A 27590-nucleotide genomic window follows, 5' to 3' on the forward strand; every position below is an offset into this window, starting at 1 on the left:
CTTGTCAGGTACAGAGGCCTAGACCGAATGGATAAAAAAGGAGGAGATGAGATTTGCAGGATCCTGTACACTAAAATAAAACAAAACGGCAAAGTGAAACCGAAGTTCTCACCACAGCTGTAAGATCCTGCATGATTTGGCTCCATTCCTCTCTAACCCAAATGTCTGCTGCCTTCTTCTCCAGCCACTCTAGTTGAACTTGACCTCTGCACTAGTTCTGTGCTTCTTCCTGGTGGGACTCCCCTCTTGCTCCTTGCTGTAGACCGTCACCCCAGCCTCTGGTGCTCACCTCGTCCCACTTGACAGCCTCTGCCTGGGCCTTGGCCTTCTGGTCTACCTGCTCACTGTTCCTCCCTCTGCTCCCTCCGAACTGGTGAAGCCCTGGCCATCTCAGTGTTCTCAGACCCTGCTCAGTGTGTGAGCACTTAGACATCACCAGAGAAGGACACACCCTTTGCCCCATTTCATGGTGTTTATTAAGCCTACTTAAGGTTATTTTTAAAAATCATCTGAAAAATTTTTTCTGATAAATAATACATTATTTCTCATTTACATTTACTTCTTTTTCTTGTAGAGATTGGGTATCACTCTAGTCCAGGATGATGTCAAACTCACAGTAATCTTCCTGCCCCTGTCTCCCAAGGGATTATAGACATGTACCACCATGCCTGGAGTATAGCCTTTCTTTCAGTTAACACACACACACACACACACACACACACACACACACACACACAGCCCCAACACTGGCAGATACTGAGAATGAATCCATTCTGAGAGACACCAGTCCTGACCCTGCCTGGGTGCTCCTCTCAGGATTGGTCAATAATTCACACCACGCATGGTGGCCACTGTGGCTGCGAGGCGGCGTGGAAGGCCTTTGCTGACTTGTCTATACTCCTCGGGCTTGGCCTTCAAGAGTGTCGCAATGTTCTGGAGGGTGCGTGATGGCTGCAGGCCCAGTGCGTCCATCACATTGATCAGATAGTCTGTGGGTGAGGAGGAGACAGGCTCAGCAGTGTAGTGCATGGGGATCCCAAGGCCCCTAATATTGGGTGCTCCCTTGCTCCCCCTGCAAGTCCCCTTCACTGGGGACTGTGGGGCCATTTTCCAACAGGTTTAAACTGGACTGTCCATATGACCCAAGCCCTGGAACTGTAATTTAATGAAGAACCATTCAGCATTGCCCCCTTCCACTTCCCTATTCTTTGAACACCAGTGTAAAAGGTAGCTGCTGCCCTCCCCTACATCCCATCCCCCAGTACGTTCACCAGCATGTGGAGAAGCAAAGGGCCTGGGAAACATGGGCTTCTTGAACAACCAAGATTTCCCCTGGGAACCTCACCCTAAACAGAAGGCTGGTGTCACAGGTGGTGACCTGGTATCATGTAGGCTCCATTCCCCAGCTCACCCCTGACAACTAGTTCATGCAGGCTTATTAGCCCAAGCCCAAATCAAGTTGAACACGACAGTGAAGAGAGACCTAGCTGAGCATGGTTGTATACACCTTTACCATTCAAAAGGCAGAGGTAGGTGGAGCTCTGTGGGTTCAAGGACAGCCAGCCTACATAGTGAGTTTTAGGTCAGTCAGGACTACCCAGTGGGACCCTGTCTCAAGAGAAGGAGAGACAGACAGGCCGACAGACAGACCTACAGACAGACGTCTAGGGGTCAATAATTCTAAAATGCAGCATTGGGTTCTAATCACCGGACAGTTCTGTCAGAACAGAACACCCAGCTGCAGCCAGGGGTGCCACCTTTACCAACCCTGCGCATGCAGACAGGACCCACCAGGCAGCAGGGATGAGGTGAGAAGGCAAAGAGGCCTCAGAAGTGTCTGTTGTGTTGGAGGGGTCACTGCATGGGCAAGTCACATCTCCTTCCTCCTCTCTCCACACAGAAGGCCTGGAAGGGGCAGCACCAGTCAGGCCCCCGGTCCTCCTGACCTTCTGACTGCTACCTGGGTTCACCTCTTCTTTGTCTAGTTCTGTGCTCCAGGTCAGGACAGGTTTTCCTTGGGTCCAGCTCAGTGCTAAAACCAGGAGGCCCTAGTCTGCCATGACACTGTGTTTGGCCAGCAATATGTTCTTATGTGAATGTCTCCCATTCCTTGCTACAGGTCTCACTGTTCAACATCCTTCCCAGTCCAAACCTCACTTCTTTATGCTTTGTAGGTAAAGAAACACTCTAAGCCCTACTGTGTGCCATTCCCTAGCACTGCAGATGGCACACAGTAGGTGCTCAAATAATGTAGAGTAAGCAGGGAGGGAAGAAGAGGAATGGCATGGACTGCTGAACTATAGGGGCAATCCCAGCATCTCATGCACCCCCCCATCACCACCCTGCTCCCAGTGCCTCCTCCATGTTCTTGCCTGTACCAGCCAGGCATACCAAAGAGTATCTGAATTTCCTTACCCACCTCTGAATGCCTGTGCCTAGAAAAATCATTGAAAGGTGGTGGTGCCTCTGGCAAGAGCCAAAGCCAGGCTGATAAAAGAAGAGTGAGGGATTCAGGGCAGGTGGATTGTAGGCTGGCCCCATCACTAACCACTCTGGAACTCCAAGGGCTAAACCTTGCTTCTAATTCTTCATCAGTAAAACAAACAGAAGTAGACCTGGCTCAGCCCTACAGTCACCCAGGTCACAGCTGGGATGAGTCTCTGGGGAGCTGATTGTTAAGGTTCCTCCACCCTCTCTCCAGACCACTTAAAACCCTAGGAGGAGGGAGTGGGGAAGCCATGCCCTCTGACCTGGGGCAGGATGGGGACTATAGATGAGCCTAGCATGTGGCCTTGTCACACAACTTTACCTACCTACAGCGTTGTGTAACACAATGGGTACATGCTTGCTTCAGTGTCTGACATGCTTGGTATGCAGTTAGCACGCCATAAACGTTAGTTAGGTTGGTAATTACTATGTCAGTGAGCAGAAGACCAGGCAGGGCCAGGCTGCCTGCTCATTCCAATGCATCTCCACAGCCTTCCAGAATCCCTCTACACAGCTTCACCCCACAAACTCCAGAATTACAGTTAGGAGGAGCTTTGGGGGTAACATTCCTGGAGACCAACAGGGAAGTCAAACTTGCTTCTCTCCTCCTGCCTGGCCTCTGGGCACTTACCGATGTCTGTAGCCAGCTGCTTGGTGGAATGCGGGGTCACCGCTGGGATCTGGAGGATCCCATCACAATAGGTCTGCATGGTGGCTCTAGCTATAGAGCCCAGCCAGTTGTCAGCCATGTTGTCCAACTCAGGAAGTTCTTCCCCTGAAGGAGAAGGAGATATATATATATATATATTATCTGCCCAGGAAATGTCACCTCTAAGGGAGTCCTGACTCCCAGGAAATGCTACATACCCTCATGTACCAGAGAACTAACGGGCTCAGTGGGAAGTAGGCATGGGAAACTGACGACACAGAGACGAGGAGAGATGAGGAGAGATGAGAAAAGGAGTCATTCCGGTGCAGCTTCCCAAACCCCATACGTCTGGGAACCAAATCAAGCCATAGAGGCCAGGGCTTCTGCAGGCAGAGGGGGACCCTAGAAAGATGAGAGACTCAAAGTGAAGATAGAAGGGCACACTAAGGGAGCCAAGAGGTGACACATAAGACAGGTGCCATGCTGGAACCAAGACTAGGCTCAAAAGACCACCTCTATGGAGCCAAGGGCCCAGCCTCCCTGAGACCATCTGTACAGAAGGTAACAGGAGCCCTGCCTCCACAGAGCTGCCGTGGGAGCCACAGTTATACATAGGGGCTCCTAAAAAATGTATGCAAACAGGACAGAGGACACCATGGCTGGTGCCTCAGGAGAGAGCTGTGCGAGCAAGAAGACGAGGCCAAAGTGCAGCACCGCCTGAGGACGAGGGGCGGTTTCTTGCAGTTTCTTGGGGATCGGACAAGTCTGGATCGACCAGGTCCCTGCTGGTCTAGACAGCTCAGGCTGTCCTGGGTACACTTCAGCCAGGAAGGAAGAGGCTCCAAGCACAGCAGAGCCAGCTTTCCAGAAAAGGATGTTCAGAGACTGATGTCACAACAGAATCTAGGCAGTCAGCTCAGGCTTCCCAGAGACAAATGGGCCACTCGCCAAATGCACGGGAGGGGAGAGTGTTCTGAACAGAAAGCACAAAACTGTTTTTAAAGTTAGTGTTCAGGAGAGGGCTGGAAAGATGGCTCAGCAGATAAGGGCACTTGCTGCTCTCACTGAGAACTAGACACATGTGGTGTACACAAAATAAAAATTAATACATTAAAAAAAAAGTGTTCAGGAGGACTGGGAACTTAGCTCAGTCAGTAGAGGGCCTCCCATGTACCAGGCCTGGGTTTGAACTCCACTATCACTGAAACCACACATGGGCCACATGCCTGTAATCTCAGCACTTGGGAGGGGAAGGCAGGAGGACCAAGAACTCAAGGTCATCAGTGGCTATGTAGTGTGAGGCCTGCCTGTGCTATACAATACCCAGCCTCAAAGAAACAAGCAAGGGAAATATCCAGGAATGAGACTCATCATTTTCAAAAGGAACAAAATAATGATGATGACTTTAATAGCAGCAACCTTAACAAAAACTTTCAAGCAAAACATGGTATCACATTTGGAATGCTTTAAGAATACCAGGCCAGCCAAGACGCTACAGCAAGTCCTTGTCTCAAAAAACTAAACAATGGACTGGAGAGATGGCTTAGTGGTTGAGAGCATTGACTGTTCTTCCAGAGGTCCTAAGTTCAATTCCCAGCAACCACATGGTGGCTCACAACCATCTGTAATGGGATCTGATGCCCTCTTCTGGTGTTTCTAAAGAGAGCAACAGTGTACTCACACATATAAAATAAATCTTTTTAAAAAAACAACTAGGGGTTGGGGATTTAGCTCAGTGGTAGAGAGCCTGCCTAGCAAGCGCAAGGCCCTAGGTTCTGTTCTCAGCTCTGGAAAAAAAAAGAAAAAAGAAAAAAGAAAGAAAAAAAAACCAACTAAATGAGTAAAAGTGGTAAAGCACATTCGAGACTGTACTTGGAAAAAGGCTGTGTGTGGCTGCAGGGGAGACAGAGTAGTCCCTAGCAGGCTGAGGGCATTATCTATGGGTAGGAAATTGCTCTCACTTCTTGCTGGTTGATATTTTGAGAAAGGGTTAACTATGTAGTCCACACTGGCCTCCATGTGTGTGATGGAGACAGAGAGATCCCGAAGATACTTAAAGTTCCATTTTCTTATGTGCAAAGCACTTATAAAAGTGTTCTTATACATGTTTAGCCTTATTGTTTATTATGTATGTGCAGATGCATGCATGCCATGACGTCTATGCAATGGACAGAAAATACTCTTGGGAGTCAGTTCTTTCTTGTGGGATTTGGGCACTGAATGAGCCCGAGAGCAAGCACTGCTGTCTGCTGTGTCATCTTGGTAACCCTTGCAAAGGTTTTTAAGCCTCCGATGTATTTATTATTTAGGAAAAGCCCTTTTATTGAGGGGTATGGTCCTACACCTACAATCCCAGCACTTAGTAGATGTAGGCACAAGGTTCTAAGACAGCCTGGGCTACACAGCAAAAGTACTTCTCAAAACCCTAACAAAAATAAAAAGAACATAGTTAATTACCCAAGGGGAAAGTTCCTAATGGCTGTTCACTGTGGGGATTTTGGTCTGTTTGGAAGCTGGTCCACTGTTACTGATTTGGTTTTTGAGACAGGGTCTGTGTCTTGGAACTTGATATACAACCCAGACAATCTTGACCTTGTAACCCTCCTGCTTCTTAGATCCTGAGACAATGGGCATCCATCATCAGGTCGGTACCATCCTGTTCCTTAAACTGGCAATGTTAAATTCTAGAAATGAAAGTCAGGCACAGTAGCACATGACTTTAATGCCAGCACTCAGGAGGCAGAGGCAGGCAGATGAGTTCGTGTCTAGACTGATCTACAAAATGAGTTCCAGGACAGCCAGGGCTAAAGAGAGAGACCTTGTCTCAAAAAACAAATGAACAAACAAACAAACAAACAAACAAACAAGCCAATTTAGAACTGACCAGACTCCATATGAACATTCACTGTGCAATTCTTTCCTGTTTTCTGGATGTTTAATTTTTCAGGGGGCTGGCAAGGTGAAGCAGTGCTTGACAAGCCTAAGACCTAAGTTCAACACATGGATCCCATAGTGGAAAGAGAGAACTGACAAACTGTCCTCTGAACTCCACATGAGCATGCACACACACACCCACGTATACTACTTACTCCCCTCAATATGAATAATATTTTGGCTGGGAATGCAGTTTGGTAGTAAAAAGCTTGCTAGCATTCTCAAGTCTCTAGATTCAATCCCAGCACCACACACACACACACACACACACACACACACACACACACACACACACCGGCTCCACCACCATCACCCACCACCCACCACTACCATCACTAGAAAAGAAAATAGGAAAAAAGAAAAAGGAAGGAAGGAAGGAAGAGAGAGGGAAAATGACAAAACATTGCTGGCACGGTGGTCCACGTCTTTAATCCTATCACTGGGGAGCTGGAGGTAGGAGGATCAAGAGCTTAAGCCATCCTTGATTACACAGCAAGTGTAAGGCCAGCCTGGGCTACATGAACTCTGTCTCAAAACAAGAAACAAACAAAACCAAAATATCTGGATTAATGCTGTTGACACTGTCATATTTGTAAGTACTGTTGACACGTACTTTGGTGAAGTCATCCTAGCTGCCCACAGTTAGCAAATGATTAGCAAACATCTGTTAAGTGAGCAGCTGATATGTGGCCATCCCTCCGTGTCCTGGGGACAAACACCATGCTCGCCCTGATGCAGTGCAGCAGGTAGAACACAGAACAGCACGATGTTCCTTCCAAGGGACCCAGAGCAGCCTTCAGTCCTTATCAGCCACACACACGACACAGCACCCATGAGATGAGACACCTGAAGTTCGACTTAACCTTCCAACGTTGACTCTATCTTCACTGTGCTACTCCGAAGAAGCAGCTCAATCTTTTACATTCCATACTCAAAAAAACAAACTCAATATGAGAAGTTCAGATCATTTTTGATCAGCAAGTAGGCATCCCCTGCTCAACATTGTCAGGCCTCAACGTTGTAGCAAGTAGAAGGAAGCACCTACCCTATAGCATGTTTGCCTTATCAGTTTGGAGATGGAGGGACATGTGGAAGCAGCTGCAGGCAGAGGGATAGCACAGGACACGGGGAGAGGCTGCTTATGAGGACCAGCACACCCTGCTATTGGGTGGCAGCTTATCTGCTAGCTCCCAGAGAGCAGGAGAGGTGCACATCCCGGTGAACACATTGTAACCAGTAGTTGCCAAGACCCCAGGATGTTCTTGCCTCTGCCTCCCCAGCTGTGGGTACTATGGACTCCCTGCAGGACCCTCTGCTGGTTCCCAGTGCACTCTGTGCAGAGCAAAGTAAGACAGCTCTTTCTCTAATCCTGGCCAGACCTCATCCCTGCCACAGTTCTCTAGAGAGGGCACTCAGTCTTTCTTTGTTCCCATTACATGGTACATAAAGATGTGGTTTTTGTTTGACTTTGTTTTCTTTTGACTATTTTTTGGGAAGAAGATCTTATTTTTCAGTCCAGGTTGATCTGGGACTTACTATGTATCCTAGGCTGGCCTCATGCTTACAGTGGTCTTCCTGCCTCAGTCTCCCACTCACTGGGATTATAGATGTGAGTCACCTTTTCTGTTCTACATTTGACAACAACAGCGAGGGGAGTTTATAGAGATTTACGGCTGAAGTGCTAATGGTGGATCTTTTAAACCCTAGATGGCAGGCACACACTGCTCCCTCTCTGGACAGCAGTGCTATGGCTTCCTGGTCCTCTTACCTTGCTCAGGAGGGAATGGCAGCTTCCCAGCATGTAAGGCCAACTCTAATGCAGAGTCCTCTTGAGTTACAAATGGCTCAAGATTCAGGGGCAGGGACATGATGTACTGCCCAATCTGAAATAAAAGACAGCACTTTCAGCCCGACACTGACAAACCAAGGTAATTGCTCAAAGAGTTCGTTCATGAGAAACAAAACTGCTAAACCTGGGTTTGCACCAGCGTGAGGTGATACTCCTTATGGGACACTTCAGAAGCAAGCACTAAAAGGCAGGGGAGGGCTCACCCAGGAAGCACTGCTGCAAAGTCCAAGGGAACCCAAGTGCTCCCCTCAGCACCCATGTGAAAAGTCAGGTATAGTGGTGCATGCCTATAATCCCAGGGCCGAGGAAACAGATAGACAGATCTGGAGCCTGTTAACCAGTTAGACTAGCTCAGTCAGGGAGCACCTGGTCTCAGTAGAGATGGTCTCTAAAACCAAGGGGGCTAGCTGGCCTCCACATGTACACACACACACACACACACACACACACACACACACACACACGCACACGCACACGCACACGCACACGCACACGCACACGCACACGTACACACACAGACTATGGAGGCCTGTTCCACCCTGCTGATTCATCCTTCTCTTCATTGGCTGCAATGTCCTAAAATGAGACAGTGCGTACTAAAGACTGAAAATACTGTGTAATTCGGTTCTCACTGCTGCTCGTAATAGGAAAGTGCTAATGTTGGAAGGACACTCAAGTCTTATCTCTTGGGCTTGCACCTGGTTCTGTTTCTCTCCCTCCAAGATGGCTTAGCCTGGAGAAAGAAGGAACTATATTTGGAAGTTGGCATTCATAACTATAGTCTAGGGAGAAAATTACATTGTAATTTTCACACACTAGAAAACAAAGGCGGCAGAACCTTCTTGGCTGGTGCAGAATCACAAAAGGGAAAGTTGTAAGACAGTCAGGGCAAACCCAAAGCTAATCCAGCATTTGTTGCAAGTGGACGAGACAGGCACGATGCCACCTGCGCCCATTTCTGGCACTTCCTTCTATCACAGTTCACAGTGGAAGAGTAGGGCGGGTGTGGCAGTGTCCTAGCATCTGTGGCAGGCAGTGGCTCTGCTTTATTTGCCAGGATCTGAATAAAGACTTTCCCAAACCAGGGCCATGCAGCACAGACCAGTTGATGGCTTCCAGAAGGGAATCAGAGGGCAAGGTGAGCTATGACATGCAGAGACCACCTTGGAGCTCTTACGTTGCTGATGTACTCAAGAGGTGTGAGGCTGAAGGCAGGCAGATCGTCTGTCAGGGTTTCGCCAATGCCAGCTGTGTTCCAGCTCTGGAAGGAGACAAGAAGCAATCAGCAACTTGCTACCAGGAAGCAAGGTGCCCAGAAGGTACACTGTGAGAGCACACAGAGAGCCGGGTAGCCCTTCCTGGCAGAGTCATCATGGGCAGAGCTGATCTGGAGGCCTAATACCACTCAGCAGGCCAGGGACATCTCTTTGAATGTCCTGGAAGTCCACCATAAAGTACAAACCTCTCTCTCAGCCTATAGAGGAGCATTCACTTTCTTAGCACCACTATCAGATAGACACTGCTCCCTTCTGCTTATCCCTCTAGGAACACACACCGAGTTAGACAGCCTTCTGTCTGTGCTTAAATGATGGGGTCCCCATGCAAAACTCCACTGTGACTTCAATAACCTTGGCCTTTGGAACTCTAAAGTGGCTGGGAACCTCTGTGCTCTTTCTCAGAGAAAGCATGAAGACTGGTCCTCTTGGGAGGGAGGCCCCGTAAGCCCCATGCTGCACAGAACAGCCCAGCCTCACTCAACACAGCCATCCTGTCTCGAGTGAGGACGTGCAGCCTTCTCCGTGTACTTCTGGACTAACCCACGACTTGGAGGAAACCTGAACAACTGTCCTGTCTGTCAGGTGACCCTCTGTAAGGGGATGACCTCGGCACCCATGCAGCTCTTCCTATTTGAAGTGGGAACATCTCTGACACTGCTGCAGGCACTTCCTGGCAAGCTGAAAGCAGGCACCCCATCAGCACACATGTGCCCACAGCCTCATCTTGGCGCGCCTTTCAGAGAAACCCAGGTTCTTGATGCCTCCCTGGAGAACAAGCCCTTTCTGGCTGGCATCCAGGAGTAACCTTCGAGGTCACAGTGTGACGGCTCTTAGAAGCCACCTGGTGCCCGACGATCCGGTTGCTTGATCCTTTAAGTAGCATTCCCGGAATGGAATGACAAAGCTACCCCAGGGCTCTTGGCCCAGGCTAGGTTTCAGCAAGCCTCTACTCTAACTGCCAACTCTACCCACTTTCTGTTTCCTTGAAGGGTATTGCTTCTCTTCTTCCCTGCCCTAATCCTTCTCACTTTCTAGATTCCTTGTCCTTGTCCGAGAACCTTTTTATTCAAATAGCTCACTCATCCCAACTAACCCCCGTCCACTTTTGTTTGATTGTTTGTTTGTTTGAGACGGGAGTCTCATAAATCCTAGGCTGGCCTTAAATTCACCAGGTAGCCAAAGATGACCCTGATCCTCCTGCTCTACCTCCCAAGTACTTGGTTTGTAAATACCTAATCATGTGGTGTTGGAGACTGAACACAAAGCTTCACCAATGCTAGGAAAGTGCTCCATCAACATTCCTACATCCACTGCTCCAAATCCACTTTACAGGGACACTCTACCTACCCACACTTACTGTACAAGTCCAGTGAGAATGGCCCTCAATCTCATATATTTGCATATTTAGTTCTGAGTTGGTGTACTGCTTGAGAAGAATTAGAAGGATTAGAAGGTGGGGCTTTGTTGAAGGAAGTGTGTCATTGGGGGTGGATTTTAATGTTTCAAAAGTCAAGGCTGGGCCCAGCAGCTCTGCCTGTTGCCTGTGGATCAGGATGTAAAGCTCTCAGCTACTGCTCCTGAGCCATGCTTGCCTGCCTGCCTCCATACTCCCTACCATGACGACATTGAACCAAACCTGAGACCAGACGCAAGCCCCAGTCAAATACTTTCCTTTAGAAGAGTTGCCTTGGTCTTCGCAGCAGTAGAATACTGACTATGACACTTACCTTGTACCCATGATGCTCAGTGTCTCATGCTAGCCTTTGCCCTTGTCTCAGAAGCTACTGAGGAAGTAAGATGGCTGGATGCCCTGCTCCTCCCTACCCCATCCTCTCAGCCTGTTCTCTACTCTCTCTTGTGTGTGCCCAGAGACAGGCTGGCACAGAGGGGGCTGTGTGAGGTGCAAGAGTTGAGAGGTACACGAGCTTAAGGGAAGGATGTGCCTCAGGGTGTAGGCAAGTGTGAAGGTGCAGAAGTAAGAATGGAAAGAGAATGAACATCTTCGGACGCCAGCCTTGGAACAGGAACCTTAGTCAACAAATAACTTTCTAGGGGAAGATGGGGTGGCCAGGAAGAGGACCACAGGGAAGGGAAAGGGTGAAGGAGAAATGAGGGAGGAGGAGAAATGGAAGATAGTCTCACTGTGCAGAGTACTGACTCCTGATCCAAACAGTGTCATCTACAAGAACACAGATGAGTGATATTGAGAAAGTGTTTTGGGAGACCAGAGAGATGGCAACAAGTAAGGTGCTTTCCACCCAAACCAAACCTGAGTTTGAGTCCTGGAACTCACATAAAGGTGGAAGGAAAAAATTGACTCCACAAAGCTATTCTCTGGCCTCAACATAAAGACTGTAGCACACATGTACCCGCACTTGCACATGCATCACACACACACACACACACACACACACACACATACACACACACACAAAATAATAATTATAATAACAATATTAATATTTTATTATTAATAAAATCATTTAAATAATAATAGTAATAATACTATCCTTCCTATAGCCCTTATTTTAGATAAAACAGGGTGCTCCAGAGCTGGTCATCATGGAGATGGAATGAGCTTCCCATCCTCCTCTCTCTACTTTGCATATATAAGAATTTTTGTAATAAAAATCAGACTCTCAAAGTCAGACATGGTGGCACACACCTTGAATACCAGCAGGAATCTATGGGTCTGAGGCTAGCCTGGCCTACATAATAAGTTCCAGGCCAGTCAGGGCTACATAATGAGATCTTGTCTCAAAAAGTAAATAGTCACACACCACACACAAAGAGAGAGAGAGGTGGGTGGGGTGATGCCCTGGGGAGCATAGGAAGGCTGAGAGAGGATATCAGAGCAATACTCTGTGAAACTGCACGCAGCCACCTCTCTGAGGGATAGTGGGAATGAGCAAAGTGTTAAAAACACTCCAGAGATGGTGGAAACCTGAAGCAGGAGGCTGTGGTCATGAAGGAGGTCCAGAAGTGGCACTGTGGAGCAGGCCGGGGGTGAGAAATGAGACATAGCAAAGACCATCGTCACCACCATCCCTCAAGAGGCCAAGTTCTGTGAGTTGGAGGCCCGAGGAAGGCTTCTGAGAGGAAGCAGAAGGAGCCTAAAGAGAACAGTCAGGCATGGAGGGAGGGGAGTGAGCTGAAAGGTTCGGGAGGGGTCAGTGGGTGACCTGAGCTGGAAAGGCTCACTGAGGAAGGTGCTGCGGAAATGGTGTGGATGGTTTCTTAATTGTTGGAGATTTATTTATACTGCACTTCAAAAGGGCTTTTCTACTCATCTGTCAGCAGGCAACACAGGGAAACGTCAATAATCTATTCTGAATTGAATATGGTGTTGGTTAATAGTCTTAAAATACAAAGGGGCAATACAATTTACCAGCAAACGTTCAACACAAACACCAGTGACCCAGGTTTTACTTTCAAATCCTCCAGTCTGAGTGTTTACCTTTGTAGTGTGTGCTGGACACTGGCTCCCACACAATCCTTCTAACCTCCAGGCTACTCTGGTCTATCCCAGTGTCCCAGCATGAACAAAAGGCAGGGATCCCAGCACCTGGGCTACGAACCACAACAAGGAACTCTGGGATGCAGGAATGGAGGCAAAAGGAAGGGAGGGAGACTGTTTCAGAGTGACAGTAAGACAACAGCTGGTGACGTGTGGCCAACATCACAAATGGTGACAAGATAAAGCTGCAAGAGCACAAGCCAGCAGGACGGCTCAGTGGGCCATGTGCCTGCCGTGAGCGTGGAGCCCAGCCCCACCTTCTCATTTGGGTCCCCTTCACCTTTACTTAGTTAAAGTCAGACAGACTTGGTCTGCATGCTCACCTCATGCTGCTTTTTTTTTTGTTTTTGGGGTTTTTTTTTTTTTTTTTTTTGATTTAGCTTTTGAGACAAAGTCTCACTATATAGCCATGGCTGACATGGCATTCACTCTGTAGACCAGGCTGGCCTTGAACTCAGAGCTCTGCTGGCCACTGCCTTCTGAGTGGGATCAAAGGTGTGCAACACTCTTGTAAAGACAACACATATAACACATACAAGTGTCGTTGGAGCCACTGCTTTAGACACTTACCTAGGCTGAGACACACTTGAGTGAGCAGGGTACTGATTGGGCTTGTTGGACATCAGATGTTTACACTCACATTTTTAAGGGATTTCCTCTAGCTTTAACTCTGCATTTTCTAGTGTTGAGTGTGCTTCTGAAGATGAATATATACATACTGTTTACTTTAAAGACTCCATTAAGCCCTTTCTCTTAGAAAATGAGAACACAGCTAAGGTGCGTGCCCGCAACTCCACATTTAGGAGCTGAGACAAACTGAGATTAACCTGCAGAGATGGAGATGGCTCAGTGGTCAGAGCATTGGCTGCTCTTCCCAGGACCAGGTGCAGTTCCCAGTACCCACAGAGTGGTTCATAACCATCTATAATTCCAGTTCCAGGGGATCCAATGCCCTCTTCTGGCCTCTATGGGCACTTTACACACATAGTACATGCTCACACGTGCACACATATACACATAAAATAAAAATAAATTTCAAATAGTTGTGTAAATATAAATATTTATATATTTATTTTATTATATATACATATATGTGTATATACCTGCCCCATCTGATATATATCAGATGTATATCTTATACATATATATTTATAATGTACATATCAGAATGCAGATTCACAGAAGGGAAGAAAAGTATAATTTATTAAACTCTGTGGGCAGTAGTAGTGCATGCCTTTAATCTTAGCACTCGGCGACAGAGGCAAGGCAGATCTTTGTGTGTTTGAGGCCAGTCTGGTCTACAGAGCAAGTTTCAGAACAGCCAGGGCTATACTGAGAAACTCTGTCTCAAGAAACCAAAACCAAGCTTAAACCAAACCAACAAAACCACCCCATCCACTGTGGCCATGCTGTGCTAAAATCTGCTACAACTATCCACAGGATGGAAGCTACTGTCTCCACACCGCTCAGGGGAGGCAGAGGAAGCAGGCACTGAAGATGTGCCCACATCCCCTCCAACGCAGCTCTCAGTGCTGGAAGTCCAAATGCCAGCTACAGTAGACCTCACAGAGAGAAACTGGAGTCCCAGGGTGGAATCAAATCCAAAGTGATGCGGTTTGTAAAAGTCATTTTATGGACAGAGATTTTTAGAACCAGACAGGGTCTGAGACTTGACCAAGGTTATACAGGGACTCTTGACATACTTTGTAGAGGGCAGCAGAAAACCAAGGCCTTGTAATTATAACACGAGAGTTCTTGCCCTTAAAGGATCTGTGCCCTATAAGAAGCATGTAGCTGGGTCTTTCCCAAACAATTTTCTTCTACAAAAGCAGAACCTAAACAGACTTGGGGAGCTGGGGAGACATCTGACCAGGCTGGCAACCCAAAGCGGGAACAAAGGGATCTGAACCAAGGACACAGGGAAGTGCAGCAGATGTGACCGCTCTCCACAAGTCCTCCAAAAGCAACTGGGACAAGCAGAGAAGAGAGAGAAAAGGAGGCAAGGGCAGTGAGATAATTCTGAGACGGGCAGGCGGGAAGGTATCAGGAAGCAGAGTGGAGCACCGAGCTTGGTGTGTGGCCTACAGTTGCAGCACACCAGCACAACAGAGCCCATGTGTGAGTGAGAGGCAGAGCTCCCTCCAAATCACATACAGGATCAGGGCACATGCATGAGACACGTTCCTGCTCAAGGGCCACAACTGTCAGGGCATCAGAGCAGCACCCAACCTCCCTAGCTCCTTGAAATGGCAGGAAAGGGCCCGCCGATGGGAAATCTGAATACTGAGTCTTCGGAAAGCGGATGCGACAGTATAAACCTGACCTGCGATCACAGCACTTGGACACTGAGGTAGGGGATGGTGAGATTCGGGCCAGCCTGGGCTACCTAGTAAGATGCTGTCTCAAGTAACAGGACCCACCAATTGCTATCAGCATCATCTAATGAAATGGTGTTCCACATAGTGCTGAGTAACTACAAGTCAGCCCAGAAACTCACGTCCCGCCAGAGACTGAAAAGTCAAGTGACTCTGCTGCCCTCAACGGCAGGGTTGTTTGCTCCTGCGTCTCATGGCAGGCAGGGACAAGTCCTGGCATAGGCTGAGAACATGAGGGCCCTAGGAGAACAGACACTGCAGTTGGTGGGAACTCACATCCATCCTGGAGACGAGCAGCAGCTGCTGTTTGATGCGCAGGAAGACTGAGTCGAAAGCCAGCTGGTGGGCCTGCTGGTTCAGCCGGGTCAGGGCTGTGCGAGACACAGACAGCAGGTTATGGTTACTGGACCCCTTCTCCTGAGACAGAGGAAGACAAAGGCAGGTAAGCCCCCAATAAGGTCATCATCTAGTTAAAAGTGTTGACAGACCCCTAAGTGGAGCGCACTTCTACAAGAGTGGTCCCCAAACCTGAGCCTGGGAAAAGGCGAGCAGACAGATTCATAAGCTCCAAAATACTGCACCCGTGAGGGCTGACGTCACTTTCCAGGTGACTCTGTTCCAATATGAGTTTATGGATTTGCAATTTGGGAAAACCTAACTTGTGACCATCCCTTGGGGACTGAGGAGGAGGGGAAAGAACCATGGCCTCACATATAAACAGGAGTGATGGACAGAGCTCTGATTCCCAAAGGGGTTGCGTCAGTTGCCCTTGGCTGAAAGCCAGAGTATGTATGACCTGTGTGAGTCCCGGGAATCCACACAGCCTGAGAAAATACAGGATGGAAAATGTAACCTTAGTTCTTGTGATTATAAATGGACCGATTACAACAGACATAAATCAGATTAGCAATAAAGATAAACAGAGTTGGTTTAACTTAACCTCAGAAGCATGGATGAATGAGTTTATAGAATTGCTTTAAGAAGCATGTTTGTCAAGCGCAAATGCAGCTAGTGGTGGGCCAAGGTGCAAAGATGGGGAGAATTTGGGGAAACATCATGATGGCCTCACTGTACCCATCAGGAGATCTGTCGATCATATCTATGACAGGAATATATCTCCAATGGGAAGGCATTCTGAACCTGATGCCCCGGTCCTCTTACAACCTGTGGGCCATGCCTAGGAGCTAGGTGACTCACTCCAATTGCTGGGAAGTCCTCTTGGCCCTGGACCCAGGGAGCCTAAAGCTCAAAGGCAAGGTCAGCTTCAAAGACTAGCCAGGAAGGGACCCCCCCACTGCCATTGTATCATAGACAAGTTGAGATACAGGAAACTTGCCCGACAGTTCTCAAGTCTGGTTTTCATCCATTAAAAAGACCCATCCACCCAAGTCCTACAGCCTTATCTCATCGAGTTCCAACCCAGCTCCTTAAAACCTCACATACAGGAGACAGAGGGATGGCGGCAGGGCTGCAAACGGAGCCAGAAAACCTGGCACCAGGGGAGAGTGAGTGACAAGGAAAAGCTTTCATTTGTAAGAATGCCGCTGGTCTGGTCTCATACCTTGAGGGTATAAAGTATTTCCATTAAACTGGCATATTCAGCAGGGTTATCTTTCTGGAGGTAATTATATTCCTGCCATGGGTTCTTGGCAGGGCTCTTCTTGTCTGTCAAGATGCTGTCCTGAAAACCTGCCAGGCTCCGAGGGCTGTAGGAGTCAGACAAATACTTCCCTGCTGTGGACAGGATCCTGAAAGGAAAGTGGCGAGCATCATGCCCTGAGCCAGCTGTCCTGAGCTCTTCCTGAATGTAGGACACCCTCACGAGGTAAACACAATGCAGGTCTGCTTTGGAAGGAAATGAAGACATCCTTTCTCATTTAGGAACAATCTGGGCCACACAAAAGAAACCAGGGTTGGCACTGTAACTCATCTGTGCCACCAAAAGACACTGTTGCTATGACAGATAGACTGCCCAAGGGCAGCACTCCACAGGGATGAGCCCCTGGCTAACTGCAGGTCTATTTATCTTCAGCACAAACCTTCCCCACACACTGTGCTACAATGTTGCTATTCACTGTCACACCACAAAGTCTACTTTTGTGGCTTTGATGCTACAGGGAGATCTATTGAGAGAAGTTGGCACTTTTCAGAGTCTTCAAGAAAGGAAAATGCCTCTGGGAGCTTCTCTTCCATAATCCACCTGTTACACTACTTCAGAGTTGAATCTCTACCGACAAGGACTGATGCTACAAACATTCTTCTCCCTCCGCCTCTCTTGTCCTTCAGACATACTTTAATGTGTACAGGATTGTAGGAAAAGAGAAGGCCCCTGACAACCCCAATGCAGCTATCTGCCCCACCTTCCTTTTTGAATGTTTCTTATGAAAGCAATTGCTTTGGACAAACCAAGTTTTAGATCACACCCATTTATTTAAAAATAAAAAACAAAAACAAACAAACAAAAAACAAAAAACAGGCCCCTGAGCTAAGCGGGGTGGCATACCCCTGAAATCCCAGCAGTCAGAAGGTTAAGGCAGGAGGATTACAAGTTTAAAGCAAGCCTGGACCCTATGTCAAGAAAATGAAACTAAGCCAGGCGTGGTGATGCACCTTTAATCCCAGCACCTGGAGACAGACCTTGGTGAATCCCTTTGAGTTACAGGCCAGCCAAGGAGATGCAGTGAGACCCTGTCTCGAAAATGGGAAGGGAAAGGAAGGGAAGGGAAGGGGAGGGGAGGGGAGGGGAGGGAATGGAAGGGAAGGGGAGGGGAGGGGAGGGGAGGGGAGGGGATGGAAGGGAAGGGAGCAAGCAGTCCCCACAGCTTGCTGAACCACACTGTAGATGGGAGCTTCCTCAGAAACCCCAGCATACTCAGGCTGCTCCCACTCCACCAGAGGCTCGAGACAGTGCTCCTGCTACTTAAGCCTATCAGCAATATGGTTGGCTCTCCTGTCTGTCTGGGAGACTGTGGTCCATCTTTGACCACCTCCCTTAGACTTCACTGTGGGGTCTGGATTGAAGACTCACTGTCTTCCCTTCCCTTCCCCTCCCTTCCCCTCCCTTCCCTTCCCTTCCCTTCCCTTCCCTTCCCTTCCCTTCCCTTCCCTTCCCTTCCCTTCCCTTCCCTTCCCTTTCCCTTCCCTTCCCCTTCCCCTTCCCCTTCCCTTCCCTTCCCTTCCCTTTCCCTTTCCTTTCCCTTTCCCCTTCCCCTTCCCCTTCCCCTTCCCCTTCCCCTTCCCCTTCCCCTTCCCCTTCCCTTCCCTTCCCTTCCCTTCCCTTCCCTTCCCTTCCCTTCCCTTCCCTTCCCTTCCCTTCCCTTCCTCACTCCACCTCACCCACCTAGCTAACAGCAGTTTTTCCAAAAGGCAAGTCTGACTTTTCTTTTCTAGTAGCAACCTCAACTCTCCAGGATAAAACTAAAACACATAGAAGCCGGTAATCAGGGCCAATCCTTTACAACTTCACATACACACACACACCTGCCTCACAGGCTCACTCTCACTCTGTCCTGAGTGCCCCCCCTCCCCAGGGCACTTGGCTCTTCGATGCTAGCAGCTTCTTGACCTACCGTGCACCTACCACTTGTCTCCTGCAGATGTGATGAGGACAGAATGGAGTGGCTTCATCGCCCAGCCCCAGCACAGTGCCAGGCACATGATAGGGTTTAACAGCTGTTTGTGAAGGATCAGTGGCTGTACATGGGGAACCCAGCCTCCCTGTGTCAGCTTGCCATCCACGCTAAAACAAACAAGGCATGCTAGACACACTTTCTGCAGCAAAGACTGTAAAGTGTCCAGGTAAACACAATTCCAATGCCAGAGAACTAATGGCACCTAGTCTTAGCCTCATCTCCATGCAGACATCACTAGGTAAAGGCCATCTCATCCCACTGGTGTCCTGAGCCTGGGTGAGATAAACACTTGATTTCCCAGCACTGTAGCGGGGTCTGTAGTTCAGCAGGGATACCGAAGAGCTCTAAACAGCCCTGACTCTCAAGCTCCTCAGCCATGAAGGCCTGTACATTTACAGTGAATTCCTGGAACCCAACTATCCATTGGAACTATTCCACAAGGACCTTAAAAATGGTAGCCAAAGCATCACAAACAGAACATCAGGGACTTTTGTGCCAGTGTTTTAAAGGACCGTATAGAACACCAGGAAGTTAAGGAGAAGCCATAGCACCTCACACAAGTCACTGAGGACAAGAGGTGACACCCAGCTCTGATTTACACAGCCCATAACTCTTTTGCAAAAAGATCTTAAGAGTGACAGCTGATGTCAGTCTTACCCAGTGTGGCTGCTTTGCCTTGCCCCTTGTCTGCCCCTGGGGAGTGGCTCTGCTAGAGTCTGGGTTCTAAGGTAAGACAGATGGGGAGATAAGATAAGCTTTACAGGGTGGTTGCCACACACCAAGCTGTGGCCCAGATGGGAACATAGATGGTGACGATGTTTCCAGAATGACAACACCTCTTTCTTTCAGAAGTTGCATGGTCTCCCAATGAAAGAGAGCCAGCCTTTTAGCTTCTCTCTAGGATGCAAACTGCAGCTCCTAGCTCATCCACAGCCATGCACTCCCCATTCACCTTCCTGACCAGAGCCTTTCTGACCCTTTGGAAGGCAAAGGACTAAGGAAAATTACTATGCCCAGAAGAGGAGCGATGTCTGACACATAAACCTAGAACAATGCCAGGGTGGAAGGACGCTGTGACAGAGGGAAGCATGAGAACAACACTCACAGTCTAATGACAGATGAAAACAAAGCTAAAATCAATACCCCTCTCAGCTGGGGATGGCCGTGTATCACTTTAATCCCAACCCCAGCACTTGGGAGGTAAAGGCAAGTGGATCTCTGTGAGTTCAAGGCTAGCTTGGTCTACACAGTGAGTTCTAGGCCAGCCTAGGCCTATAACATAGTATGGACCTGTCTAAAATACACACACACACACACACACAGAGAGAGAGAGAGAGAGAGAGAGAGAGAGAGAGAGAGAGAGAGAGAGTGTTAACCTCTTCCCCACACACCAGGCTTCTTAATTCCTACAGGACAGATGAACAAGGAAACCAGGAAGTATGGTAGGGAAATGTCTGAATGGTGCAACCCTGGATCACATAAAAAAGCACTGGCAGTGTTAGAAGAGAGGCAGGAAGGAAGAATGGGTTTTTCTTAGAGCAGACCCCCAAATTCTCCTTTGATTCACACTCCTTGGCAGCTCAGAATTTTACCCCAGGACCTGGACTGCAAGGCTGCCTGGGTTAATTTCTATCCTCTGGGCTTGTCTAGGGTCTTAGTCACCACTTGTAACATGCTTTCTGTGGGGAAATTTATTCTGAGCCCAATAACTGACCATAAGTAGAAGCCTAACCCACATATAATAGGGAAACAATGTGTACTATTTCCTCATCTAGACCGACGCCTCCATATCTAACCAGATTTATGTGACTACTGCCAAGTAGGATAAGCCTTGCCCTTTTAGGTGTTCAATAAATGTTTAATGATGACAGTAATGACACCTTGTGTCTAGGTACAGACAGTCCTCAAGCCCTGTGGCTTTCAAATACCTCCCAGCCAAGAGCCCCGGGGAATGATAGGCAAGGAGAATAAGCCATCCCCTCCTACCTGTTTGCCAGCTGCTGCTCAAAGTCCCCACACTGGCGCAAGAGCTCTCCACAGGTGGCTATGATCCTAAACAGAACACAGAGCACTTCAAGCTCAAGCACTACCTGGCATGCCAGCGTTTACAGGACAAACACAGTCTCATTCATAAAAATTCTAACTATGTGCTCCTTTGGTGGCACTGGGCTCCAACACCGCCTCTCCAAAATGTTTCACGAAATGTAATGAACGTTAGAGGCGAGCGCAGGTTCCTCCTGCTGATGCCCCCTACCCCCACCATGTTACTAACACTTCTGCCATGAACCACAATCCTACCCAGTGCTCTCTCAAGCAGTTTTACAGCTCCAAAATACCGGGTTTTAACTTTAAAAAATGGCTAGAAGCACCCAGTGTTTAAAATCTGAAATAGAAGAAAGGTGTCACTCAATGGCTACTAGACAGCTACTATTTGCATAGAAAACTGTCTTCCTGTCACACATGAAAGGCAGATGAGAACCAACCCATTTGTCTACAAGATAAGCCTGAGTGATTGGTACATCTGCATTTTATAACCTTTGCATTTTGAAGTAATATTTTCCCAGCTCTCAGACTTTAGTTACTGGTCCTTCAACAGCAAACCCATTATGCTGGGACAAATCCAAAGATTCAAAACATCTCAAGCCTCGTTAACTTTTAACTCTCTCTGAAAGCGCCTGTCATCACCAGGGTATCTGGGCATTCCATCATGAGAAAGGTTTATGAGAAAGTAAAACATTCCACTCGCCTCAGGTGCACCAGAGCAGCCTTGTGCAGAGGATTTCCCAGTATACCAAGGCATCATGGGAAAGGGTATACAGTTAGCATCATAGTCCATACACATAATGCCCAGAACAGAGGCCATGAGATGCCAACCCAAGATGACCCTGGGTGATCCTGGATTCACCCTGACAACCTTCGGTGGCTGGCTGAGCTCTGCCAGCATGTACCATGACGTTGCCATGTGACACACCCAGGCACTGGGGCCAGCGGTCAGGCAAGGCATGTAAGTGGATGAAGGCCAGCTTACCCCTGGAATGCAGAGGCATGAAAAGAGAGGTTTCTCTAGACGTGCCAGTCAAGGACTTCAGCTGCTAGCCCTCTAATCTCTGTGACAGTGCAGGCTGGTTTGTGCCACAGCTTTGAATTTTATAGGCAATTCAAAGATCTAAATTATGTCCGGTTTGCTTCACATGGTGGTAACTAATCCAAAATCCTTTTGAATGCTGTGATGGTAAGTAGTGTCTATGAGTCAAAGACCTTTTACCTGAACATGCCTGGGCCAAATCTTCCCAAGACCCTACTGATTACACTCCTCAGGCGGGGGGGATGTCTGCCTCGTGGCCCAAAAGTCACATGAGCTCCTCAGAGTACAGTCGTTGACAACATGAGAGGGTCAGCTCAGTCCCTGCTACTTGACTCCTGCAGGATCCTTTCCAAAGACATTCTTATATGATAAGAATATGGTTCTTAGACCCAAAACGGGACAGACCAGCTCAGCTGTACTCTCCAAAATACAGCTGTATACTTTGGAAAGGAAACCACAGGTTGGGGAAAGGGGATCTTATACCAAATGTAAAAGAGTTTGTTACTGAAGAAGAAAAGAAATGTGTAAAGAATTTTTTTAAATATTTCCCAGCGGCTGGAGAGATGGTTCAGTAATTAAGAGCCCTTGCTGCTCTTGAAGAGGATAAAAGTTCGGTTCCCAACACCCATGTAAGGTCTAACAACCATCCTAACGCTGATTCCAGCGGCTCTGATGCTCTCTTCTGGCCTCTTTTGATACTACATGCATATAGTGCACAGACACATACATGCAAACATATACAAAGAAATAAAAACAAATGAATCTTTAAAAATTTAATAAAAACTAGTTTACAAGCTATAGGAAATTGTTAGTATTTTTTGTTGACAGTTGCTTAAATTTGTTTGGCTGCTTAAATTTAGGCAATAGCTTAAAAAAAAAAAGATACTGAGCCAGGATCACACCCACTTTTGAGCTAGCACTTGGGAGGCAGTGGCAAGCCAATTACTGTGATTGAGGCCAGCCTGGTCTATATAGCAAGTTCTAGAACAGGCAGGGCTACACAAAGAGACCCCACCTCAAAACAGACAAACAGGCAGGCAGGCAGGCAGACAGACAGACAGACGTAGGCACAGAAAGAAACTAAACACACATATTTGGGGTTGGAGATTTAGCTCAGTGGTAGAGCGCTTGCCTAGCAAGCACAAGGCCCTGGGTTCCGAAAAAAAAAGAAAAAGAAAAGAAAAGAAAACAAAACAAAACAAAAAAAAACCACACATATTTTGCAGACCGTTTTATGGCCAAGCTGCTTGCTGCAATGGTGCATACTGCGCTGCAAGGTCCACCTTACCTGACAGAGTTCTGAAAAGCGGTCCAATCCTCCTGGAACAGGGAGTTGGGAGGAATATCATCCAGCTTGCACTTCTTTCGGATCGACTGGAGAGCATTGGTGAAGTGAGACACATACCTAGGGAAGAAGAGGAAAATGACAGCTGGAATTCCACAGCTGTGGACAAACCATGGGCCTTGCACATGTCAGTCAAGAACTCTTAGGGGCCTCTGACTATAGAGAACTCTCCAGGCCATAAAGGACAGGGCAGCTTCAGGGGATACTCAGAATGAGGAAGGAGGGGAAGACCACCAAATGGAATCCACTGACCAACCAGGTAAGAGATGCTGCTGTGAAGTAACCCCTCATCCAAGCACATGCACGTTTTCAGAAACAGGTTCTACGAATACTGCGGAGCACACAGCCCCACCTCGATGCACTTACTGACATCAGGGAACTTTTGCAAGCAGATCTTCAGTCTAGACCAGTCAAGAAGACTAAAGCTCGGCAGGAGGAAAGGGCACCCAGGAGCACAGCATTAGACTCAAGGTGGACGCCCTCACAGGCTGCACTGAGGAGGCTCGTACACATGCTGCTCCTCTCCCCTACTCCCACACGTCACTAAATGGCTTACTTAGTGTTTGTTTGCCCCGTGAACAGCGCTGTATTGCTGTTCTAACCATCAACTTTGTAGAACAGGGCTGCACTCTATGTCATTACTACGTCTCTAGCAACTGGCAATGGTCTGGGCAGAAGACCCTGGGAACAGTTCCCAGATGAGTGACACAGGTGCACAACTCTGGGCATTAGACCTCAGTTTTCTCATCTCTAAAATGGATATAATGATGCCATCTGTATCATTTTACAAATAAAACAGCATACAATCTCTGAAAAGCATGAAATGAAAACCCCTGGTAAGGCATGTTTTTAAGGGAGTAAATTTCCTCCTATGTCCTCAGGAGAATTAGGAAGAGGACAGATAAGGGCTGTGTCCTCTGGAAGTCAAGAATGCATATAACATCTGTGCATCAAAAGGAGTCTAACTTCCCTCCCTCCCCAAACCAACAGCTCTAAGAGAACAGAGCAGAATGTGATGTCTGTGGCCTGGAAAGGAATCTGTGCAGTGAAGAGAAAGGCCATACATTCATTCTGAAGTGGAAGAACTGACCCAGACACTCCACAGCTGCAGACACCCCACAGCTGCAGACACCCTACAGCCTGTAGACACTGCACAGCTGTAGACACCCCACAGCTGCAGATACCCCACAGCTGCAGACACCCCACAGCTGCAGACACCCTACAGCCTGTAGATATTCCATAGTTGCAGACACCCCACAGCCTGTAGACACTGCACGGCTGTAGACACCCCACAGCTGCAGACACCCACAGCTGCAGATACCCCACAGCTGCAGACACCCTAGAGCCTGTAGATATTCCATTGTTGCAGGCACTTCACAGCTTGCAGATACCCCACAGCTATAGACATTGCACAGCTGCAGGCACTCCACAGCTATAGGTACTGCACAGTTGCAGATACTGCACAGCTGCAGACACCCCACAGCTGCAGACACTGCACAGCTGTAGACATTCCACAGTTGCAGACACTGCACAGCTGCAGACACCCCACAGCCTGTAGACACTGCACAGCTGTAGACACTCCACCACCTGCAGACACCCCACAGCTGCAGACACCCCACAGCTGTAGATACCCCACAGCTGCAGACACCCACAACTGCAGACATCCCACAGCTGCAGACACCCCACAGCCTGTAGATACTATACAACCACTCAACCTCCTTTACAAAGACCTCCCAGGCTTTAGCTGAGAAAGCTGAAAACCACAATTCCTCAGGGAGTAGAGGCCTCAAGAGCAAACTGGCAGCAAAATTGAGGAGATATAACTGCTTCAGTTGTGAGAAATTAAACAACTGTCAGCAGCCAGATGCTATGACAAGTGTGCCAAGAACAGGCTACTGACAGGAAGCTTCCATGACAGAGCTCCTGGGATGCTGAGCAGGCAGGAAATCTCACTGTCCTTTAGTCCAGAATTCAAAACATAAGTGTAACTTGTATCACTATATACATATATAATATTATATTACACTCTTCCACTGGCTTTCACAACACACAGCTTCAGGTGTCCATCAGCAGAGAGTTACTCACTGTTGGGGATGTCGACTACAATCGCTTCCTTCACAGGCACGGCCATCAAAGCAAAGACACTGAAACTCAGAGGGGAGCAGTGACCGGTACACAGTCCTGCCTCCGGGTGCCAGGCGCAGGCTGAGTCCAAGTGAGCCCAGGTTGAGCCAACTCCAGCTCGGAGTGCTGCCACAGCTGTGAAGCCACTTTTCCACAGCCACTTATGGGCCAGTTTAGCGTGCAGGACCAGAGCTCAAGTCAGGCCATATGTGTTGCCCCATCCTCCCTGCCCTGCCCCAAGCCCTCCTCTCCCCTGACAGCAGAAGTTCACCCACTTGAACCTGACAAAATTAGCTTCGACTCCATTAAACTCAGTAATACTGATAGTACCCAAATTCTACAAACTCCATTAAACTCAGTAATACTGATAGTATCCAAATTCTACAAACTCCACTAAACTCAGTAATAATGATAGTATCCAAATTCTACAAACTCCACTAAACTCAGTAATAATGGTAGTACCCAAATTCTACAAACTCCACTAAACTCAGTAATACTGATAGTATCCAAATTCTACAAACGATGGCCTGTTGCCCCATATTCTTTCGTATACAGTAAATTTTAATACAAATATGAATTATTTTGCAATCATAAAAACAACAGAAGAAAAGTAAATCTAGTTAGTGCTCAGAGGACTAAGAGCTGAAGAGAGAGAGAGCACCCTGAAAGCTTGAGGCCACAGGCAGTGTTTTAGAAGTTGACAAGTCTTCCTTGTTTGCCAAGAGTCAGAAAACCTGAACCGAAGCGTTCCAACACACTGCTTTTGTGGAAAGGACTAAAATTGGACAGAGGAGATGCATATTTTTACCTTTTTTATTAGGGAGAATTATGTCTAAAAGCATAATAGACTTTAGATATAAAAAAAGAGGGGATGGGGGAACCCTGGAAGCCTGGCTCAATGATTAAGAGCACAAGCTGCTCTTGCAGGGGACCTGAGTTCAGTTCCCTGAACCTACATGGCAGCTCACAACCATATGTAACTCCAGGTCCCCAGAATCCAATGCTGCTTTCTGACCTCCATGGACAAGCAGACATGCAATCGAGGCCAGTCTGGTCTACATAGTGAGTTACAGGACAGTCAAAGCTACACAGAAAAACCTGTCTCAAAAAATAAAAACAAAAAATAAAAACAGATATGCAGGCAAAACATTCATACACACAAAATAAATAAGCCTAAAAAATAAAAATAAATAAGTAAACACTATACTCAGTATTAATGCTTCTCTTACTAGAAGCACATCTGGGTTCAAACCTCTAACCCTATGGCCTCAACAGGGTTGCCCAGGGCGGGGCTAATGGCCACAGTCAAGAACACTGGGCTCACAAGGTGAGTCTTGTATTTCTGGAATGATAAGAGCTCCCTAGTATCCTGAGCAAAACAGCATTCAGTTCAGTAAAGGAGTCTGGAAATGCAGGGCAACTTAATGGAGAAACAAATGACCACAGGGAAGCTTGGAGAACATCACAATTTATCTGCAGCTTGTCAAGTTCACAGGTGGATAAGACCATGATGATCTTTCTCCCTATAGCCCCAGGCAGTGTGCACAGAACCTTCCAGCACTGTGAAAGCCTCCAGTAGGGAGCTTCCCAGTTAGAACCAGCTTGGTTTCTCCATGTGCTATGATTCAAATATGTGATGTTCTCAGCAGTAGAGTCTTACTATCTATTTTAAAGGGTAACCAAGAGCAATGGTAATAATTCATATTGTTTGGAAGAGTCTGGAACTCCACTGACCAACAAATCAATAAGACGCAGCACATACCAAATACTGTTGGGTTTGCTTTGCTTTGTTTTTATTTGATAGTGAATGGTGTCAGAGCAAGATATGCCCACTGTGTTATTTGAATATTAAGGAAGCAATCAAGCACTTTCTAAGTGGATTTAAGACCTGATCCATAAGGTGGAAGCCGTGTACTGCCTTGTACTGTTAGCAAAGGCAAACACCTGTGGTTGGCTAGGGCACAGGTTCAAGGAAAATCCTAATACGGTCACTCAACTAAATGGACAGAGTAGTAAACTGTCCTCTAAACTGTCATCTTTATATGCATGGTTATGCACCTCTCAGTCCTCACCACAGAAGCGTCTTTTCACTGTAGATGGAGATTAGCAGAGAGACTCATAGTTAGCCACTGTGTAAAGAGTAAGAGACTATAAGGCACTCCACTCTGAATGAAACAGCTTCTCACATCCCACCCAAGACCCAGGGGTCATCAGGGAGGAGGACATGGAAAGACTGTAAGAGCCACGGGTAGCGGACATGTGCAGAGAAATACTATGTGCTGGACATGAGAGTACAATTGCACAGTGAACTCACTG

At 47.7% G+C, this 27590-nt stretch overlaps 1 protein-coding gene across 2 annotated transcripts in view; it reads right to left on the reverse strand.

The window, feature by feature from the left end:
• Positions 1-453: 453 nt before the first annotated feature.
• Positions 454-27590, reverse strand: part of Cog7 (component of oligomeric golgi complex 7) — a 59766-nt gene continuing 32629 nt past the window's right edge. The window contains exons 10-17 of one of the 2 annotated variants that reach the window (XM_087659579.1): positions 23094-23210; positions 20707-20772; positions 16650-16836; positions 15365-15505; positions 9097-9180; positions 7839-7953; positions 3119-3262; positions 454-989 (exon numbers count right to left, since the gene is read on the reverse strand). In XM_087659579.1, coding sequence (XP_087515705.1) covers positions 823-989; positions 3119-3262; positions 7839-7953; positions 9097-9180; positions 15365-15505; positions 16650-16836; positions 20707-20772; positions 23094-23210 — 1021 coding nt within the window. In that variant the 3' untranslated portion in view covers positions 454-822. 2 annotated transcript variants of the gene reach the window in all.

This window comes from Rattus norvegicus, chromosome 1 (genome assembly GCF_021556685.1).
Source record: "Rattus norvegicus strain SHRSP/BbbUtx chromosome 1, alternate assembly SHRSP_T2T, whole genome shotgun sequence".
Taxonomy (NCBI): Eukaryota; Metazoa; Chordata; class Mammalia; order Rodentia; family Muridae; genus Rattus; species Rattus norvegicus.